Consider the following 20,425-nt stretch of genomic DNA (forward strand, 5'->3'; position numbering starts at 1 on the left):
CCCAAGGGAAGAGGCTTATTGATAACTCTCACTTCCTACCAAATCTCTTTCCTTGGCAAGGTCAGTGTAGTGGGTTGAATGGTGGCCCCAGAAAAGACAGGCCCAAGTCCTAATCTTATTTAGAAAAAGAGTCTTTGCAATTAAGTTAAGGATCTTGGGATGAGATCATCCTGGATTACCTGGGTGGGCCCTAAATCCAATGACAGTTGTCCTCATAAGACAAAGAGGAGAAAGCTGTATGAAGATGGAAGCAAGATTGGAGGCACTAGGGACCAGAAGAAGCAAGGAAGGATGCTCCTCTAGTGCCTTAGGAGAGAGTGTGGCCCTGCCAACACCTTGATTTCAGATTTCTGGCCTCCTAAATCGTGAGAGAATACAATTCTGTTCTTTTAAACCACTGAATTTGTGGTAATTTGTTTCAAAAAGGTTATAGACAGCATATTAAAAAGCAGAGATGTTACTTTGCCAACAAAGCTCCATCTAATCAAAGTTATGGTTTTTCCAGTAGTCATGCATGGATGTGAGAGTTGGACTATACAGAAAGCTGAGTGCTGAAGAATTAATGCTTTTGAACTGTGGTGTTGGTGAAGATCCTTCAGAGTCCCTTGGACTGCAAGGAGATCCAACCAGTCCATCCTAAAGGAAATCAGTCCTGAATATTCATTGGAAGGACTGACGCTGAAGCTGAAACTCCAATACTTTGGCCACCTGATGTGAAGAACTGACTCATTGGAAAAGATCCCGATGCTGGGAAAGATTGAAGGTGGGAGCAAAAAGGGACAACAGAGGATGAGATGGTTGGATGGCATCACCGACTCGGTGGACATGCGTTTGAGCAACCTTCGGGGGTGGTGGTGGACAGGGAAGTCTGGCGTGCTACAGTCCATGAGTCACAAAGAGTTGGACACAACTGAGCAACTGAACTGAGAAAATCAAACTTTCCTACCATACACTCAGCCTGCTCTCCAGCCTCATTTTCTTGTGCTTCTCCAGCTTGCTGCTCCTGTTTGCTGCCTTTCATTTCCCTGTATTGCCTCAAAGCCTTTGCACATGCTGTTCCAGTGCATGGATTGCTCCTCTTCATTCTCCAAATATTCCTGTAAGGCTTCTTCAGGGTAAAGGTCAGTGATCCTCTAGCCTTGCTTGCCAACCCCTATAAGGTACCCTTCCAGTAGCATGTAGCTCCTTTTCAAGAAAGAAAATTTTTTATTCATTTGACAGCATCAGGTCTTGCAGCACACAGGATCTTCCTTGCATCAGGTGAGATCTTTCCTGGTGGTGCATGGACTGTCTGGTTGTGGTCCTCAGGCTCAGTTGCTCCAAGGCATGTGGGATCTTAGTTCCCCCACCAGGCATTGAACCTTTATCACCTACATTGCAAGATGGATTTTTAACCACTGGATCACAAGGGAAGTCCTGCATATAGCTATTTTCATACCCTTAGCATAGGCCTATCTTTATTAGTTTGATAATTAGATTCTGCCTCCTCTACCAAGTTGTAAGCTTCAAAGAATGTGATCCCACTCCCACCCCTTAGATTCCCAGGCTAGCCCTGAGCTTGCTGTGCCCTAACGAATCACATTTTGAACGAATGGCCACTATTCCAGAAGCATTTGCTGACCTTGGGAAACTCTCACAGCCTTTGAGACAGCCATGGGCTAGGTAGGGTGACCAGATTATTTACCCTCCCAAATTAGCCACTTCTGAGAATGAAAAGGGGTGCTACTATAATTACAAGCCACCTGGTTTCAGTCCTGGTAACAAGTTTTTCTGACCACAGTAGCAAATGTGAAGGTACGAGGATTTCTAAGATGGGGTGGCTATGACATTTTGGAGAGGCAAGGAGAGGATAATTTAAATTTGCTTAATTGCCTCTGCATTTTCATCGCTTTCTCCTACACTTGTTCATTTTTTATTGTCTGGTCTTTGCTCAAGAATGTAAACTCTATGAGGGCAGGGATGTGGCTTCTTGTTTGTTGCTGGGTCCCACACCAAGAATAGTTCTCGGTGCATAGCAGGTGCTCAATAAACATCTGAATGAATGTACTCACAGCTGAATGGTGTACTCTAAACGAATGATGGATGAAGAATCAAAACACGCAGAAAAAAAAAATCCTCGCAGTTTGAAAGTCTAAACAGTCTCAGCATTCAAAGGGCAGGAGGCAGAAACATTGCCAAGGTCTGGGGCTGAAGATGCAATAAAGAAGGCCCCAGTGACCATCCGGCTGTGGCGCGTTTGAAGGCATCCTTCACCCCGCCCACCTCCGACTCGTGACATCTTTTCTCCGGATGCTCTCTAACCCCCGTTTCACCTGCTTCAGCCCCTAGGACCGCTCTAGTCCATGCCCTCCTATTACACTCTGACCCAGCCGCCTCCTCTGAGAGTCCCCTTCGACCCCCCGGGACCCCCGCGCTGCCCCTTCCCCGAAGCCCTCCACGCCGGGGCTCCTGCGCCGCCCCCTTCGAAGAGGCCCTCGAATCCTGGGACCCCGCACCGCCCCCTCCCCGCACGCCGCTCGGCCCCGCCCCCCGCCCCGCCCCCGCGTGGTCCGCACGGACAGACTCGCGCTGCACATCGCTCCCCCCGCGCCCGCCTCTGCGGCTGCGCGCTGGCGGGGCCGAGGCCGAGGCGAGGGGGTCGCGCCGCGGGCCGGCGGAGCTGCTGTGGCGGCGGCGGCGGCTGCGGGAGACGGAGTGAGCCCGGCGGCCGGGCAGACCCCCGAGGGAACGGAGGAAGCGGTCATGTCTCGCTACACGAGGCCCCCCAACACCTCCCTGTTCGTCAGGAACGTCGCGGACGCCACCAGGTGAGCGGCGGCGGGTCCGCAGGTTGGGGCGCGGGGGAGGGGCGGGTAACGGCCGCGACGCAGAGCCCGGCGGGGCTAGCCTGCACCTCCCCGCCGGCCGGCCCGGGGCTCGCCGTGGAGGAGCCTCTCCCGAGGCCGGCGGGGAGTGCTCGGGGCCTGGGCGGGACTCGCGCCTCCGCCCTCCCGCCCGGCCTTTCGCCCCGGCGCGGCCCCGTCTCCGGGCCCCGCCGCCCTTGACCGCCTCCCGCACCTGGGCGGCTGGCCGGTGCCTATTCCTCGCCGAGAGAACAGGAGGAGCGCCGGCTGCCCCTGGCTGGGAGCCACGGTCACTCCCCGCCTCCGCCCCTGAGAGTTCCTCGGGCGAGTGCCAGCGTCTCGCTCCTTTGTCGCTGTGCAGGGATAAAGCCGCGCATCTCACCATCTAGATGGGAAGGAATTGGGGATGGTGAGAACGCGTTACGGAATAGTGCGTGCCTTGGGCCTTACGACTCCCTTTCCCTGTAGTCAGTAGTCTGGTTTACTTACAGGTGGCGCTGGTTCAATTTTATTTGTTGCACAATTTTATACTGTATACAAAGGATAACTTCAGTGAATGAGATTTATGTGTTTTTCTTTTAAAGTTTTGAGGGCAGTGTGAGCACCCATCATAATGGTTTGGTTAGACTTCCCTGGTCGATTCTGTTGCATTCAGCCCACCCGCCCCCCTTTGGAGAATTCTGTCTGCATAGCTTCTAACGTTGACTTCTTATAGCTGTGTCTTTCTCCCCCAATAGGAGCCAGAGGGGATGGGGGGATTAGTAGACGTTTTCGTTTCACTGGGCTTGCTTAATTTACTCCACAGCCCTCCTCCCCATCCCAGTCTTTATAGTTATGCAAGATTATCTTGTAGTACATAAGGGAAAGCTGAAATTCAGAGTTTCCGTGACTTACCTGGAGCTTCACGGCTGGAAATATATTGGAGCCTTTGACTCCAGAGCCATCAGGAATAATCATCATAATTTACTTTTGAGAAGTAAATTTTAAGTCTTTTTTAGAAGCTTGATTTCTGCTAATAATATATATATATATGTACGTCACAACTATAGACTGTGAGTTAACATATTTTAACATCCTGAGTATGCCTGTGTTTACATGTCTTCGCTCAGCTTGTTTATCAGCATATTACATAGAAAGCAAGCGAAATTTATAATTTGGGTAAGGTTAAAAAAATTCCTACGGTTAAACAGACCACTTGAATACTGAATAAGATTTCAGTGAGCCAACAAAAAAAGTTTCCAATTCTAATGGCCACAGAGGCCAACAAAGGTAATATGAATGAATGAGTGAAGGTGTCAGGTTAAAGCCCAATAGAATGGTGTGGACTGTGGCAAATGGAAAAGAACATGTGCCATCTCAAGGGGACAGCGGCTGCTACCAAGCTTTAGCTAATAACGACTGTATAGACATTTGGACTTGTGGCCACATTGTTTTAATTTTCAAAAGAGTCAAAAGCCTGTATTTTGTGTGTGTGAACTGTCAGTTTCAAACTGTTGGTAGTTTCTAAATTGAATTATACGAAATTGCTATTTTTGTAGTTTTAAAAGCTATAAAATATTGGCATTTCCGTTTCAGCACTTTTCGTTAAATGTTTATAAACATTGTGCAGGCCGAATAACACACACACACATGTGTGATGTATGATCTCTGATCTAGATAATCAAGAATGATAATTGAGATTTATTAATTTCCTTTTACATCTTTTCCACAGCTTTTTAACGTTGCCACTGGGCAGTGGAGGGTGGGGAGGGCAATCAAAATCAAGCAGGTTTGAAGTAGTGAAATTATAGTAATCCTAACATTTGTTGAGTACTCATTGTGTACCAGGCACTGTACTAAAAACCTTACATATATTATTCTATTAAGTTTTCAATAACCTTATATAACAGATGAAAATGTGAGATTTTAGAGAGATTAAGGATCTTGACTAAAACTGCTCAGCTGTTGAGTAGTGTTATGAAAGTAGAATCATCACATGTAACCTTAATAGCTTTTTTGGTACAAAGTAGCATATAGTTTAACTAGCAATATGATACCTAGAAACATTTTAATTTTTTAACATTTGGTATGCTTATAAAGAAAATCATTGGGATAAATGTTAAATGGGGTATAAAATTATATACAATATGTTTTCTGTTATATGAAAAATGAAGGGAAAAACTATATAAACACATAATCCACACATATAGAAAATAATCCTAGAAGGAAATCCCTTTGAGTGGTTTTCTTTATCCTGCTTTCATATTCTAATTGTTGGTTTTATAACAAAGTCAAGTTTTATTTTAAAATTTTCTTTAAAGTAGCTGTTCTAGTATATATAATAAAGTACAAGACATTATAACATGTAGGTTAGCGAAAAATTTGTTAGAAATGAAATTCAGCAAAAGAACTAAGGAAAGGTTTAAAAGTACGTTTTGTAATTTTATAATTTGTGTTATGTTTCTCTTCACTGGTGAAATAAGATGTGGATTGGGAAGAATATTAATTTTAAATCTTTTTGTATAATTTTTTTAATGGCAGATATAGTTTTCTAGTGAAACAAAGCAATGCCCACATCTCAAATAAAACATTCCTGTTTTGCTACTTAACATCATGTTAGGTTGGGGAGCACTGATCAAGTACTTCTCTGGGACATACTTAGTAGCATTCTTTGGTTATAGTGTGTATACTGCTAAGTCGCTTCAGTTGTGTCCGACTCTGTGCAACCCCATAGACGGCAGCCCACCAGGCTCCCCTGTCCCTGAGATTCTCCAGGCAAGAACACGGGAGTGAGTTGCCATTTCCTTCTCCAATGCATGAAAGTGAAGTCCCTCAGTCACATCCGACTCTTCGCGACCCCATGGAATGCAGCCCACCAGGCTCCTCCATCTATGGGATTTTCCAGGCAAGAGTACTGGAGTGGGGTGCCATTGCCTTCTCCGATAGTGTGTATGAGGCTTACATTAATATTGGTGTAAGTGGTGATGTAGAAAAAAGCATTAAAATCTAGCCGAATTCATGATAGGAAGTCTCAGCAAACTAGTAATAGAAGGGAACTTCCTCAGCTTATGGCATCTATGAAAAACCTTTAGCTAACGACATATTTAATGATGAAACTGAATGCTTTCTCCTTAAGATCAGAACAAGACAAGGATGTCAACTCGTACAATCACTATTCAACATTTTATTGCAGGTCCTAACCAATGCAACAAGGCAAGAAAAATAAAGACATAAAAATTATAAAGGTAAAAGTAAAACCTGGCCCTGTTCTGAGGTGACATGTTTATTTACATAAAGCTACAGTAACTAATAGTGAGTTTCCTTAAGTTATCAGAATATGAAGTAAATTTAGTGACAGTTCTATTTGTATATACTAACAGCAAACAACAAAAACTTTAAAAATTCCTTTTATCTTAGTATCAAAACACATACTTAGGAATAAGTTTTGCAAAACCACATAAAAACCTTTGCATTGAAGATAACAACGCATGGCCAAGAGCAATCAAAGAGCAACATAAATCAGTAAATATACTGTGTTCTTAGATAGGAAGGTGAACTGTTATCAGTTTGATATCAATTGATTATATTATAGATTCAAGGTATTTGTGATCAAATTGCTTTTTAAAAATAGGAATAAATTAATTCTAAAATCTATTAACATGCAAAGGATCTGAATAGCCAAAATAATATTTAAAAAGGTCACTGAAGCTGGAAGGCTTATATTCCCTGGCTTAAAGATTTACTAAAAAGTTACAATATCAAAATAGTTTGTTATTGGCCTAAGGATAGACAAATAGATCAATAAAACAGAAAGAAGGTCCATAAATAATCCACACATAATAGAGTCAATTGATTTTTTACAAAGGCACTAGACTAAAGCCTTTAGAAAAAAAATCTTTCCACCAAATGATGCTGTACCAACTGGATATATATGTAGGGAAAAAATGTACTTTGACCTCTGTCCCACATAATTTGAACTGGATCATTAATTGATATGTAAAAGATAAAATGGTAAAGCTTTTAGAAGAAAGCAAAGGAAAATATCTGTATGACTTAGGGATAGGCAGATTTTTTATAAGACAAAGTCATTACCTTAAAAGGGAATATTGAAAAATCAGATTTCTCCAAAATTAAAATTTCTGTTCATTAAGAAATTAAATAGGTGAGCCAGGGACTGGGAGAAAGTATTCAGAAGGCATATATCTCACAAAGGACTTTTTCTAAGAATATAATGAACTTTTTTTATAAGTCAACAATGAAAAGACAAATGTTATTATTAAAAATGGACAAAAAACTCCTACATGTTCAAGAGAAATACATATGAATGTCCAATTAGCATGTGAAAAAGTGCTCAGCATCAGTTGTGCAACACAAATGTACACATTGAAATGCAAAAATTGCAATGCAAATTGAAGCCGCAGCAAGATTCCACTTAATACCCTCTTGAATGGCTAAAATTCAAACGACTGACAATACAAAGTGCTGACAGAGATGGGCAGAACTGAATCGTACATGTTGGTAGGAGTATAAAATGTTAACAACCATTTTGCAGAACTGTTTGGTCGGGTCATAGAAATTAAATATATATATATATATATATATATATATATATCCTGTTTAGCCCAGAAATTCTGACCCTAGAATAAATGACCCATAAGCATGTAACGATGTTGAACCTAACTGGTGTTTACAGAAATTAAAATTCAAATAATGAGATACTCATTCACTTTATATCCTTCAGAATGGCAGGGAGTGAGAAGTTGGATTCTTAGGAATTCTGATGCATGTCTTGAGGAGTATAAGTTGATTTGGCCATTTTGAAGAAAATGTAGTAAAGCTGAAGATATGTATACTCTTCAGCCCGTCAATTCAATGGCTAGTGGTACATCCCAGAAAACTATGCTACAGCACAATTTGCGGTTAAAAAAAGGAAGCATATTAAATGCTCACCCATAGAAGTATGTGTAAAATTGTGGTTTATCCATAACAATACCAATACAGAATTAAAATGAGTGAACTAGAGCACCATGGAGAAATCTCAAGGGTGGAAAAGGCAAGGTTCAAAATTTTACAGGTAATCTGATACCTTTTATATAGATTTGCAGTAGAAATACAAAGTTATGTAGAGGAATGATGAACACCAGTGATTATTTATAAGGAGAAGGAGACAATATCTTACTTAAAAAATACGAAAAATTACAAGTATAGTAATTATTAAGGCATAATAAATCTTATTGATGGATACATGGGTGTTTAATATCAAAATAGATTACACCAGAAATACAAAAATCAATGAAAAAAACAGCTAACAGATGGAGTGGAGACTGAATGAGAGCCAGTTCTTTTGAGAAGGTTCATTCCCTCAGACTTCTGGGATTCTAAGTCTACGACGCATTGCTCTAGCCTCGTTTATATATCTAGTATCCTTTTCTGTCAGCCACTCACATTTGGTTGATGGAATTGGTTGCCTCTGAAGGTACTCATTTGAATTCTAGCTTTGCTACTGGCCGTGTGTATCTTTGGGCAAGGTAACTGCTCTCCTTTCAGTCTCCTTGACTGGTAAATGGTAACAGTAATGTGTCCCTCACTCATTAATACAGCAGGTATATTCTGAGGCCTCCTATATGCCAAGCAGCTATGCTAGGTACTGAGATATGTTAGTGACGACCTCTGCTTTAGAAGTGATTCTCAACCCTGAGCCTCAGAATTGCCTATGAAACCCTTAAAAAATTAAACATAACTGGGGCTTACCATGGGAAGCACAAATTAGGTCAGGGATTAAAGGATCAGGCTGGAATGCCTGCTTCTATGATATCTCCTTTATAGATGATTCCAATATTCAGGAATGGTTGAGAATTTTTGCTGTTAGTCTGTGTTTTATGGGAGCAGGAATTTTGTCTGTCTTGTTCTCCATCATATTTCTAGAGCCTGGCCCATAGTACATACTATGTACTCAATAAGTATTTGTTGAATGAATAAATGAAAGAAAAAGACATTGTCATTGTCCTCTAAATCTAAAGTGAACAGTCACTTACGAAAGGCAGGCAGTTAAGCATGGTATAGTGAATATTAAAAATAACATAAAAATAAAATGAAGTTGTCATGATATCAATGTAATATTGGCTACTTGGTCAGTGTTAGTTGAATCTTTATTTGATTCTTAAATTCATATCTCTAGCTTTAATCACTGACTTCTAGTCTTGAGAAAAAATAAAATTGAATTTGTATAACCACAGTTTTCAGTTGCTCATAGAATAGAACTTTTATGGCTGTTCCACCATCACCTCAAATTTGGCATTTCCAAACGTGAAAGTTTCTTCTTTTGCCTCTCCTCAATCTTCAATCTAACTCTCTTTTCCAGGTATCTGATTTTTATCTTGGACACCATCTTTCTTCCATTTCCCTGAGTTAGAAGCTTTGTACTCATCTTTAGGCCCTTTTTTCTACAGAGCATGTTTTGAAATACTCTTTAATTCCTCTAAGCCGTGTTTCGTGCTCATAGCTGGTTTTGAATCTAAGAGCTCCATGAGGCAGTAGGATGTAGTCATTAGGAAGCCAGACTGGTTAGTGTCAGATTGTGGGAGTTTGCTTCCAGCTCTGTCTCTTGCTGACTCGGTGACGTTAGGTGACTTCATCTGTCTCTACCCTCATCTGTAAACAACATTTGTTAAGATCTGTTATGGGAATTAAGTGGTCTTAAGGTGAACAGTGGCTGGTATATAAATGCATTATAAACGGCAGTTTTTAATGCTAAGTGTTTTGTCTCTTCAGTTAAATTGTAAATCCTGAAGAGAAATATTATGCTATGTGTTTCCTTGGTTTCCCCTCTTTAATACCTATGACAGTAGAAAGCACGTAAGTGACTCAAAAATACTTGCCAGATTTGAGGCTCTGGTAGTTATTTTTGCTTTATGTTTACTAATAAATCATCGATTTTTCTTTTAAAGCCTGAGAAAGAACTTTAGGACTTCTTTAGAATCTTACTGCTATCTGAAAACATTTAACATAAATATGAAATTATAGTGAGATAAATAAATGTATTCTTAATGAATAGTTAATAGTACTCTGTATTTTGACAGTTGAAAAGTCTTATAATAGAAGTAACTTTCAAAAGTGCATATGCTCTATATAAAATATATAACCAACAAAGACCTACTGTATAGCACAGGGAACTGTACTCAATATTTTGTAATCTATAAGGGAAAAGAATTTGAAAAGGAATGTGTAGAAAATATATAGAAACTAAATCACTATGCTGTACACTTGAAACTAACACAATATTGTAAATCAACTATACTTCAGTTTTAAAAAAGCAAAAAAATTAAGTGAATGTGCTGGATCAGTATCCTCAACCTGAATAAACATAAAAGCCACCTAGAGTGCTTATAAAAATACAGATTTCCAGACCTGTTGAATCAGAATCTCCAAGACTTAGAACTGAGAATTTGTTGTTTTATTTTTTCTTTCTTTTCTAAACCCTGGATGATTCCTATGAGAGACAATTTTAGCTAATTCTAGTCCGGAAACTATACTTTATTCTGAAGTTTTTAACTGAATTTCTGTAGGCAAAATATTTGAATCTAGCTATTCATATTTCTTTACCTTATTTCTAAAATACTTCAGGCCTGAGGACTTGCGCCGTGAGTTTGGTCGATATGGCCCTATAGTAGACGTTTACATTCCACTTGACTTCTACACCCGCCGCCCAAGAGGATTTGCTTATGTCCAATATCCTTTATGTTACTGTGTGCATGTGCATAGACTACATACATGTGCATATACATATGTGTATACATACACGTACTCAGGAGCGTATTTTATGAAATAATATTGCCTAATTAAATGTGTTTATTTCTTTATCTCAGAAAATCTAATGCAGTCCACAGTAGCTGGCAAGCGCCCCTCAGTTTGAACCAACCTGTTAGCTAGAATCCAAGCATAAACCAAGCAGGCAAGACAAAAGGCACCTAAAGTTCAAGCATCAAGGAGTAAAGAGGGAGGGTGGACACAGATATAAAGACCTGGAAGAGGGGAAGTCTTTACCAAGCAAAAGACAAAGCCAACACCAGGTTGAGACTTCGGCTTTCCTACATTTACTCAGAGTTCCAGGATCAAAGCCAAGTCTGATTTTGTTGGTTCTGCGTCTCTTATAAAGTCCATCTTGCAAGCCCTAAAGAATAAAGGTCAAGGTTCAAGATCAAGTGACACTGAGGTAATTGCCTAAGTCTCATTTTGTATTGCATTACTTGAGCTTTTTCTGTTTCTAAAAAGTTAAACCAGTGACAACCTTCTGAAATACAGCTAGTTGGTTTATATAGTTTGTTTCCATTTTAGTTAGGTTTATTATATAATTTACATAGATAAGGGAGTTCAGTGGGATATATAATTCCAGATGTTAACAGATTGTTTATAGATGTTAATAGATTGTTTATATATTTCTTTTATAATTATATCCGAAGTAATAAAAACATAAAGGTATTTTAAAGCAGTAGGTTCAAAGTCAAATATGATCACTTTTAAAGGACCAAATCGGTTTTGAAAATATGTTTTAGCTCACTTATATGTGTGCACTTTTGTTTATAAGTAATTTCTCCTAAATTAATTTTAAAAGCCTGTTAATGAAACAGTAATTTTAATTTCAGAATGAAGGCTTCTGTGTACTGATTTTACCTGAAATACTGAAAAACCTGGTAAATCTTTTACCTAAGAGAAGGGAGTGAGTCCTGCCTAAATGTTTTATTTGATAATACTAGCCAGTGTTAGAGTTACTCTCATGTTTCAAATTACATGCATTCTACAGCTTTTAATGTATACATTAAAAATACAGTTAGAGATTTGTTTCTGTTCTTTTTATTTTCAGACTCACTCTTCAGAATCATAATGGGGCATTTGTTTTGATAGTGGTATTTTTTCTGATTTTTCAATTATGTTAGAGATATGACCTTAAAAACTTGAGCTTGTTTTTCCTAATAATTTCATGCCACCTGTAAATTATTTTTAAAAAATAATATTTTTGATATCTGATGTTCAAAGTGTCCTTAACAGCTAGTCATATTTGAAGATGTTCGTGATGCTGAAGACGCACTTTATAACCTCAACAGAAAATGGGTATGTGGCCGTCAGATTGAAATACAGTTTGCACAAGGTGATCGCAAAAGTAAGTGTGACTTAATAGCAGATCTTGCTTTTTTAGCAGGATGAGTTTCAGCAATGACAAATTTGTTAATTTAAAATTATTTCATAATATAATACTATTTGAGTGGCTTATTTATTGAATGATTATTTATTGAGGTTTTCAGGTAATGAATTATAAATTTTGAACTTCATATTCTAGCACCAGGCCAGATGAAATCAAAAGAACGTCACCCTTGTTCTCCAAGTGATCATAGGAGATCAAGAAGCCCTAGCCAAAGGAGAACCCGAAGTAGAAGTTCCTCATGGGGAAGAAATAGGCGGCGATCGGATAGCCTTAAAGAGTGAGTACAAAGTAAAAGGGAATTGAAAACTTAATTTTCTGCTGTTTCCAGAAAACATTTTAAAGAGTTTTCAAAAACAGGACACCAGAATCATTTTATTTAATATACATCAAGTATCAACTTTTTTAGAAGGATATGCTCCTCTCAATTTATAATGTATTGTTATTTTAACTTGGGTTTGTTAGATACCTTTCGGTGTGTTCATTTTATCTTTCTAATAGAAAGATAATATATACTGAGGAAAAAGGCAAAAATTTAAAGTTGTATACTTGACAATAAAATGAGGATTTTAAATAAAAATTTTTAAATGAACCCCCAAATTAAGAATCTGAGGCCTGATAATTAAAAACTCATATGAAATAAAATATAATCATTTGTGAAAGGAAGTTGACCAAAATGTGAATCAGTGTATTTATAAAAAGCAAATTATTTCGAGAATAAATTCCAAGTATGGTAGCATTGTAGGAAGAAAATATAAAAGTAGTAGATTTTTCAGAAAAAGATGTTTAAAAGTTATCTGTTTTTCCTGGTAGGGGTTAGTTTCTGTTAGAATAATAGGAAATTGCAGTGGAAATTACTTGATGATGCTGTTTTAGTCATAACTGAAATTGTATTAGCATACCTAAATTCTACCACTTACTGTTTTTCTCTTGAGTTTTAATGCTGTAATTTTTTTATAGGCATATAGAATTTTAAGGTGAATTCTGTTCTTAGAGATTGATCAGCGTTTATGCTACTATCCTCTTTCTATGAGTAATAAAGAGTTGACTCTCCTGGGGCTTCCTTCACAATCCAGTGGTTAAGTCTTCAGGCTTCCACTGCAGGGGACTTATCTTGGGTTTGATCCCTGGTTAGGGAACTAAGCTCCCACATGCCACATGGCGCAGTTAGTGATAAGAAAGAGTTGGCTCTCCTGGGCCATATATCTAAGCTGTCCAGTGACAACATAACCTCAAATCAGAGCTGATCTGTAGAGCTGCTCACTTTCACTCCACTCCCTCGTTCCTCAACTCCCAGGAGCCTATACAAGGAAGAGCCCAACACAGGGTGTATGTACCTGAGCTAGACAGTCTTTACCCCAAGTACCTAGTTCTAAAAACAAGACTGTAAAGTGGCCTGGCTCCAGTCCCTCCAACCAAGTGGAAAGGAAAGACTAGGAAGAGAGAAATATTTGAGAAAGAAATATCTGTAGCAAAGTCACACCAATACCACTGGTATTGCTTCTGACTTCACAAAGGACATGAGTAGTATGAATGATATTCAGCATTTCACATTACCATAAGTTAATGGTTTATATACAAAAAATCAAACTAGATATAATATTGTACCTAAAGCAATACTTTCCTAACTTACTAAATGATAACCAGTGGTCTTGGTGAAAAAGAGTAAAAGAAAAGGAGAAAATTGTCCATCTGATTCATTAAAAATATAAGCTGTTCCAAATGCATTAGAGCCTTAATCAACCACCTTTTCTCCTGATTGATCTAGAGAAGTGAATATTCACAGCATTTTCTGCCTTCTAGTGGCAGTAAAGTATACTACTTGTCTGGAGTACTACTGTCAGTTCCCAGTCACTGTGGAGTATCAGAAATAGAAAGAACCACATTTTCTTATAAGACAGTACAGTTCTACTTTGCTCTAGTTATAGTTCTAGAGGTTAAGACTGTTGCTTAACCTCTCTGACCTCAGTGGTTTTTGTTTGCAGTTACAGTATTTGTTGTTCAGCCACTCAGTCCTGTCAGACTCTTCAAGACCCCATGGACTGCAGCACGCGGAGGGTTCCCTGTCCTTCACCGTCTCCTGGAGTTTGCTGAAACTCATGTCCATTGAGTTGATGCCATCCAACCATTTCATCCTTTGTCACACCCTTTTCCTGCCCTCACTCCTTCCCAGCATCAGGGTCTTTTCCAGTGAGTCAGCTCTTTGCATCAGGTGGCCAGAGTATCAGAGCTTCAGCGTCAGTCCTTCCAGTGAATATTCAGGAATGATTTCCTTTAGGATGGACTGGTTGGATCTCCTTGCTGTCAAAGGGACTTTCAGGAGTCTTTTCCAGCACCACAGTTGGAAAGCATCAGTTCTTTGGGGCTCAGCCTTCTTTATGGTCCTGTTCTCACATCTGTACATGACTTCTGGAAAACCATACAGCTTTGACTATACAGACCTTTGTTAGCAAAGTGACGTCTCTGCTTTTTAATATGCTGTTTAGGTTCGTCATAGCTTTTCTTCCAAGGAGCAAGTATCTTTTAATTTCCATGGCTGTGGTCACCATCTGCAGTGATTTTGGAGCCCAAGAAGATTGTCTGTCACTGTTTCCGTTGTTTCCCCACTATTTGCCATGAAGTGATGGGACTGGATGCCATGATCTTCATTTTTTGACTGTTGAGTTTTAAGCCAGCTTTTTTACTCCCCTCTTTCATCTTCATCAAGAGGCTATTTGCTGTTCACTTTCTGCCATCACGGTGGTGTCATCTGTGTATCTGAGGTTATTGATATTTCTCCTGGCAATCTTGATTCCAGCTTGTGCTTCAGCCAGTCTGGCATTTTGCATGAGGTAGTCTGCATATGAATTAAATATGTAGAGTAACAATATACAGCCTTGATGTACTCTTTTCCCAGTTTTGAAACAGTCCATTGTTCCAGGTCCTATTCTTACTGTTGCTTCTTGACCTGCATAGGGTTTTCTCAGGAGGCAAGTAAAGTGATTTGGTATTCCCATCTCTGGAATTTTCTACAGTTTGTTGTAATCTACACAGTCAAAGTCTTTAGCATAGTCAATGAAGCAGAAGTAGATGTTTTTTGAAATTCCCTTGCTTTCCTATGATCCAGTGGATATTGGCAATTCGATCTCTGGTTCCTCTGCCTTTTCTAAAACCAGCTTGCATATCTGGAAGTTCACGGTTCACTGAAGCCTGGCTTGGAGAATTTTGAGCATTACTTTACTAGCGTGTGAGATGAGTGCAATTGTGCAGTAGTTTGAGCATTCTTTGGCATTGCCTTTCTTTGGGATTAGAATGAAAACTGACCTTTTCCAGTCCTGTGGCCACTGCTGAGTTTTCTAAATTTGCTGGCATACTGAGTGTAGCACTTTCACAGCATCATCTTTTAGGATTTGAAATAGCTCAACTGGAATTCCATCACCACCACTAGCTTTGTTCACAGTGATGCTTTCTAAGGCCCACTTGACTTCACATTCCAGGATGTCTGGCTCTAGGTGAGTGATCACACCATCGTGATTATCTTGGTCTTAAAGATCTTTTTTGTACAGTTCTTCTGTGTATTCATGGAGAAGAAAATGGCAACCCACTCCAGTACTCTTGCCTGGAAAATCCCATGGAAGGAGGTAGACTACAGTCCACGGGATCGTAAAGAGTCGGACACGACTGAGCTACTTCACTTCTGTGTATTCTTGCCACCTCTTCTTAATGTCTTCTGCTTCTGTTAGGTCCATACCATTTCTGTCCTTTATTGAGCCCATCTTTGCATGAAATGTTCCCTTGGTATCTCTAATTTTCTTGACGAGATCTCTAGTCTTTCCCATTCTATTGTTTTCCTCTGTTTCTTTGCATTGATCACTGAGGAAGGCTTTCTTATCTCTCCTTGCTATTCTTTGGAGCTCTGTATTCAGATGCTTATAACTTTCCTTTTCTCCTTTGCTTTTTGCTTCTCTTCTTTTCACAGCTATTTGTAAGACCTCCCCAGACAGCCATTTTGCTTTTTTGCATTTCTTTTCCATGGGGATGATCTTGATCACTGTCTCGTGTACAGTGTCACCAACCTCTGTCCATAGTTCATCAGGCACTCTATCTATCAGATCTAATCCCTTAAATCTATTTCTCACTTCCACTGTACAATCATAAGGTACTTGATTTAGGTCATACCTGAATGGTCTAGTGGTTTTCCCTACTTTCTTCAATTTAAGTCTGAATTTGGCAATAAGGAGTTCATGATCTGAGCCACAGTCAGCTCCCAGTCTTGTTTTTGTTGACTGTATAGAGCTTCTCCATCTTTGGCTGCAAAGAATATAATCTAGCCTTTTAATATAGCTTTTTTTTTAATGGAAAGATTGGTCTAGAACAAGCTGCTCTGTCATGGCAAGATTCAGAAGTCCTCCATCTAGGTTTTTGCTTTTATTAACATTATTTAATATTCTTAGATATTTTATCTTTTTTCCCCTTTCAGATTTTCTTACCTCTTAGGAATTATGTAACCCAGACTAAATATGCAAAATATATTTTTCAGAACTGACTCATAAAAGATATCCAGCAAAGTCAAAATCTTTTGGTCAAATATTACAAACTTGTACATATTTTTGAACCAAAAGCATGCATAATAAAATTAGAATTTTTTTCTCCAACAAAAGCACAACTAATGTTATGTAAAGTATATAAGTTCTTGAGAGTGTTGTTTCCTAACCTATTAACTATTTTTATATGAAATATATACTCTGATGTTATGGATGTTTGCAGGTCGCGACACAGGCGATTTTCTTACAGCCAATCTAAATCTCGCTCCAAATCACTACCCAGGCGGTCTACCTCAGCAAGGCAGTCAAGAACTCCAGGAAGGAATTCTGGTTCTAGAGAACGGTCAAGGTCCAAGTCCTTGCAGAAAAGGTCCAAGTCAATAGGAAAATCACAGTCAAGCTCACCTCAGAAGCAGACTAGCTCAGGAACAAAATCAAGATCACATGGAAGACATTCTGACTCCATAGCAAGATCCCCATGTAAATCTCCCAAAGCGTATACCAATTCTGAAACAAAAGCACAAACAGCGAAACACTCTCATTTTCGATCACATTCCAGATCGCGGAGTTATCGTCATAAAAACAGTTGGTGAACAGCAACAGAAGAATGCTCCGTAGTGTTAATGTAGCTTACTTATTAAACTTCTCATTATGTTGAATAAAAATTCTTGAAGGCTTACAGAAAATGTGAGTTGATATTAGTTACTTTGGGCATGTATAAGAAATAAAGGCTCTCTCACTTGGGTTAATGAAGATTTGGTCTCAGTATAAGGGCCCACACCACAAATATGATGTGAGTGATGTCCCATTTTATGGACCGTTTTTTGCTTACATTGTGGCAGAAGAGTACTTTTTAGAGGAAATGTATAAAGTGAAACTAAATTAGAAAATTTGATTTGGATATTAAGTATTAACAGTAATTAAAAAAATATTTTTTACTTTAAAGCACTTTCATGTAAAAGTAATGATGACTGTATAATTGCATAAGGCAAACTTAAGACTGTTTGACACTGTACGTCTCCTTTGTGTTTTCCCTTTAAACTTGGGCCAATTCCTGATGGTATTAGTTCTGTATCACAAAATACTGACATTTCTAAAAGTAGAGTTTATGTAGCAATCAAGCATTCAAAAGATATTCTTTCCTAAGCTCAAAAAAGCTTCCTGAGTGGAACAGTATAGATAAATTGATATTAAGTTGTATCCTGTATCATGTTCATTCATGTCAGAAATATCAAAACGTTTTAAAAATACTGAATTTTGAATGGTTTGAGACTGCTATAAAAATGTGCAACACTCATAGTCCAAAAATATTCATATCAAGCCTTATACATATGAAGATTGGTACATTTTGTATAAAATCACATTTTATACCATTAATTCTACATACCTACTTTTCATCTGTTACTTAGTGGTTTCTTTTTAGAGCTTTTGTTCAAGACTTTAAATGGTATAGAATAAGTCTTGGTTTATTTTTGAAAATGTTTAGTACCTTGTATTAAACTCAAGACTGCATTCTCAGAAAACAGCTTCTCAGTACGGGATTTACATTACACTGCCGTTCGTTTTTTAAAGCCAAATAGCTTTATTGATATTCTTTTGTAGTTGTTAAAACAGAATTTCTTTAAAAATGTGTTTGTAGTTTATGTTTTTCAAAGAGTTTGGTAGTATTTGTGATAAAATGATTTTGCATATGGTTATTATAGGGGATATATTTATAGAGCTCTACTTGTGTACCTTGTTGAATTATATTGAAATTAAAAGTTCTCAGCCCATACAGTTAATATTTGTATCTAGAATGCTTAAGAAAAAAAATCTGTCATATATTTTTAGCATATAGGAGCCAGTGTTGTTTCTGTTTGTTTTGGATACAAATTCCTTTTTTTTGTTGTCCTTTTTTTGCATTTTACATCCTGTGTGTAAGAAATAACTTTACAATATAATTTATATGCTTGTGGTAATTGGATAAGTACCATAAATTCGTGTATTCTGTACTTTCTGAATAGATTTTCTCTATTTAATCATAGCAGAATTTATTTCAAAACTACAGCTCTTTGAAGTGTTCAGATGTAATAAAATTTAGGTATAAAATTATGTGGCACTATTGAAAATTGAAAGGATAGTCTGAAGAAAGAGCAAGACAAACAGTAATTTTTGTATTTTCTAAATAAATGTTTTGGTTTATGTACATATGTATGTAGTTATTGTGGATACTAACTACGAATTGATTATAGTGTCTACATTTAATCATATTTTCGTAAAAAGTTAATAAGGCAGTGTTTCTGAACATGCTTAATCCTTTGATTTACTCTGATTTTGGTTGTCCACTGTAATTGCTAGACTGTTTATGAGGATGCTGTTTGGTTTGATGGAAAAACTGGAATGATAATACTTTAAACTTTATGATAATTTAATATGTGCTTGGCAATGCTCTGTAAAGTTTTACATTACTCACTCATCACAGAAACTTCAGGAGGGCAATACCACTGCAGATAAGGTAAGTGAGAAGAAGAGAGGTTAAATGACATGCACAAACAAGGTCACACAACATACTTTGTATAGCTGGGTGGTGGCTGGGCTCCATGCTGCCCTCCCTGATCACCATGCTTATCTTTTTGGAAGACAAAAGTCTTTGACAGATATATGCTAAACTAAGATAATATTTAGAGGAAAAGGAGATAATAGAATTAGGAAAAGAAACAATTACAGGCTTCAGTGAAACTGGGTTCTGTGAGTAGAAATTGATTAACAATTGTGCTGATACCCTGGAAAATTGTATTCTGGGTACATCTGTTCTAGGATTCACTTGTGCTATAGAATTGTTTCTTGGGCCTTTTAAGAGAGGATACTTAGGGTAAGATTGTTAAATAAAGCAAATGTATCCCCTATCTGTGATCATTTCCTTTAAAGATTGTATATTTATTCAAGTACTTCCCCAGTTTAAATATAGGGGCACTTCCTACCTCCATTTGTTCAGGATTCATAGAGGATCAGCTGTGTCAGAGAAGGTAAAGATGGCTACTTTGATTGCTTGTTTTCTTTCTCTTATAAATAATACATGTAATTGCTGTATAGCAGCTGGTATTTGCAGCTGCAGACAGATAATGGGGAAATATGCTAAACTTTATCAGGATTTAACCTTGTGCCACTGGGCTATTTATCTCTAAATGTAAAATATTAACTAATTTCAGGACTTTATGTGGTATCTGAGATAAATATATATTAACTTGAGGTACTACTGTTCTAAGACATGCTCTTCTATTATAAATAAATATGAGTATCTGTCTTTATTCCAGTTCCATTGCATGAGGCAAAATCAGAGTTTAAAAGAAGAAACATTTAGAAATACTTCTACAATTCTTCTAAAGAAAAGTGAAAGTTGCTTAGTCATGTCAACTGTTTGCAACCCTAGAATTCTCCAGGCCAGAATGCTGGAGTGGGTAGCCTTTCCCTTCTCCAGCAAATCTTCCCAACCCAGGAATCGAACCAGAGTCTCCTGCATTGCAGGTGCATTCTTTACCAACTGAGCTTTTCAGGGAAGCTCATAATTCTACAGAGAAGGCAATGGCACCCCACTCCAGTACTCTTGCCTGGAAAATCCCATGGATGGAGGAGCCTGGTAGGCTGCAGTCCATGGGGTTGCTAAGAGTTGAACGTGACTGAGCAACTTCCCTTTCACTTTTCACTTTCATGCATTGGAGAAGGAAATGGCAGCCCGCTCCAGTGTTCTTGCCTGGAGAATCCCAGGGACAGTGGAGCCTGATGGGCTGCTGTCTGTGGGGTTGCACAGAGTCGGACACGACTGAAGCAGCTTAGCAGTAGCAACATAATTCTCCTAAACTACATTAAAAATGTAATTTTCTGCTTGGAGTTAAAAATTAAATTTG

At 38.4% G+C, this 20,425-nt stretch overlaps 1 protein-coding gene across 2 annotated transcripts; it reads left to right on the forward strand.

The window, feature by feature from the left end:
* Positions 2,601 to 18,814, forward strand: SRSF12 (serine and arginine rich splicing factor 12). 2 transcript variants are annotated; one of them, XR_001918543.1, is made up of 5 exons: positions 2,601 to 2,807; positions 10,688 to 11,034; positions 11,856 to 11,979; positions 12,157 to 12,298; positions 16,765 to 17,217. XR_001918543.1 is itself a non-coding variant. In XM_018053153.1 (5 exons), exons 1-5 carry the CDS (start codon positions 2,743 to 2,745, stop codon positions 17,132 to 17,134), a joined length of 786 nt encoding a protein of 261 aa, XP_017908642.1. In that variant the 5' UTR covers positions 2,601 to 2,742; the 3' UTR covers positions 17,135 to 18,814. The 2 variants fall into 2 exon arrangements, 1 of the variants encoding a protein (XP_017908642.1); XM_018053153.1 differs by lacking the exon at positions 10,688 to 11,034 and adding an exon at positions 10,446 to 10,550 and having other exon boundaries at positions 11,876 to 11,979; positions 16,765 to 18,814.

This window comes from Capra hircus, chromosome 9, assembly GCF_001704415.2.
Source record: "Capra hircus breed San Clemente chromosome 9, ASM170441v1, whole genome shotgun sequence".
NCBI classification, from domain to species: Eukaryota; Metazoa; Chordata; class Mammalia; order Artiodactyla; family Bovidae; genus Capra; species Capra hircus.

What these genes read in the sequence shown, in the direction of transcription:
- SRSF12 (XM_018053153.1), top strand. Translation starts at nt 2,743, where the DNA reads ATGTCTCGCTACACGAGGCCCCCCAACACCTCCCTGTTCGTCAGGAAC. An exon ending in AACGTCGCGGACGCCACCAG is followed by an intron (nt 2,808 to 10,445) that starts GTGAGCGGCGGC and finishes AAAATACTTCAG; the next exon opens with GCCTGAGGACTTGCGCCGTG. An exon ending in TGCACAAGGTGATCGCAAAA is followed by an intron (nt 11,980 to 12,156) that starts GTAAGTGTGACT and finishes TTCATATTCTAG; the next exon opens with CACCAGGCCAGATGAAATCA.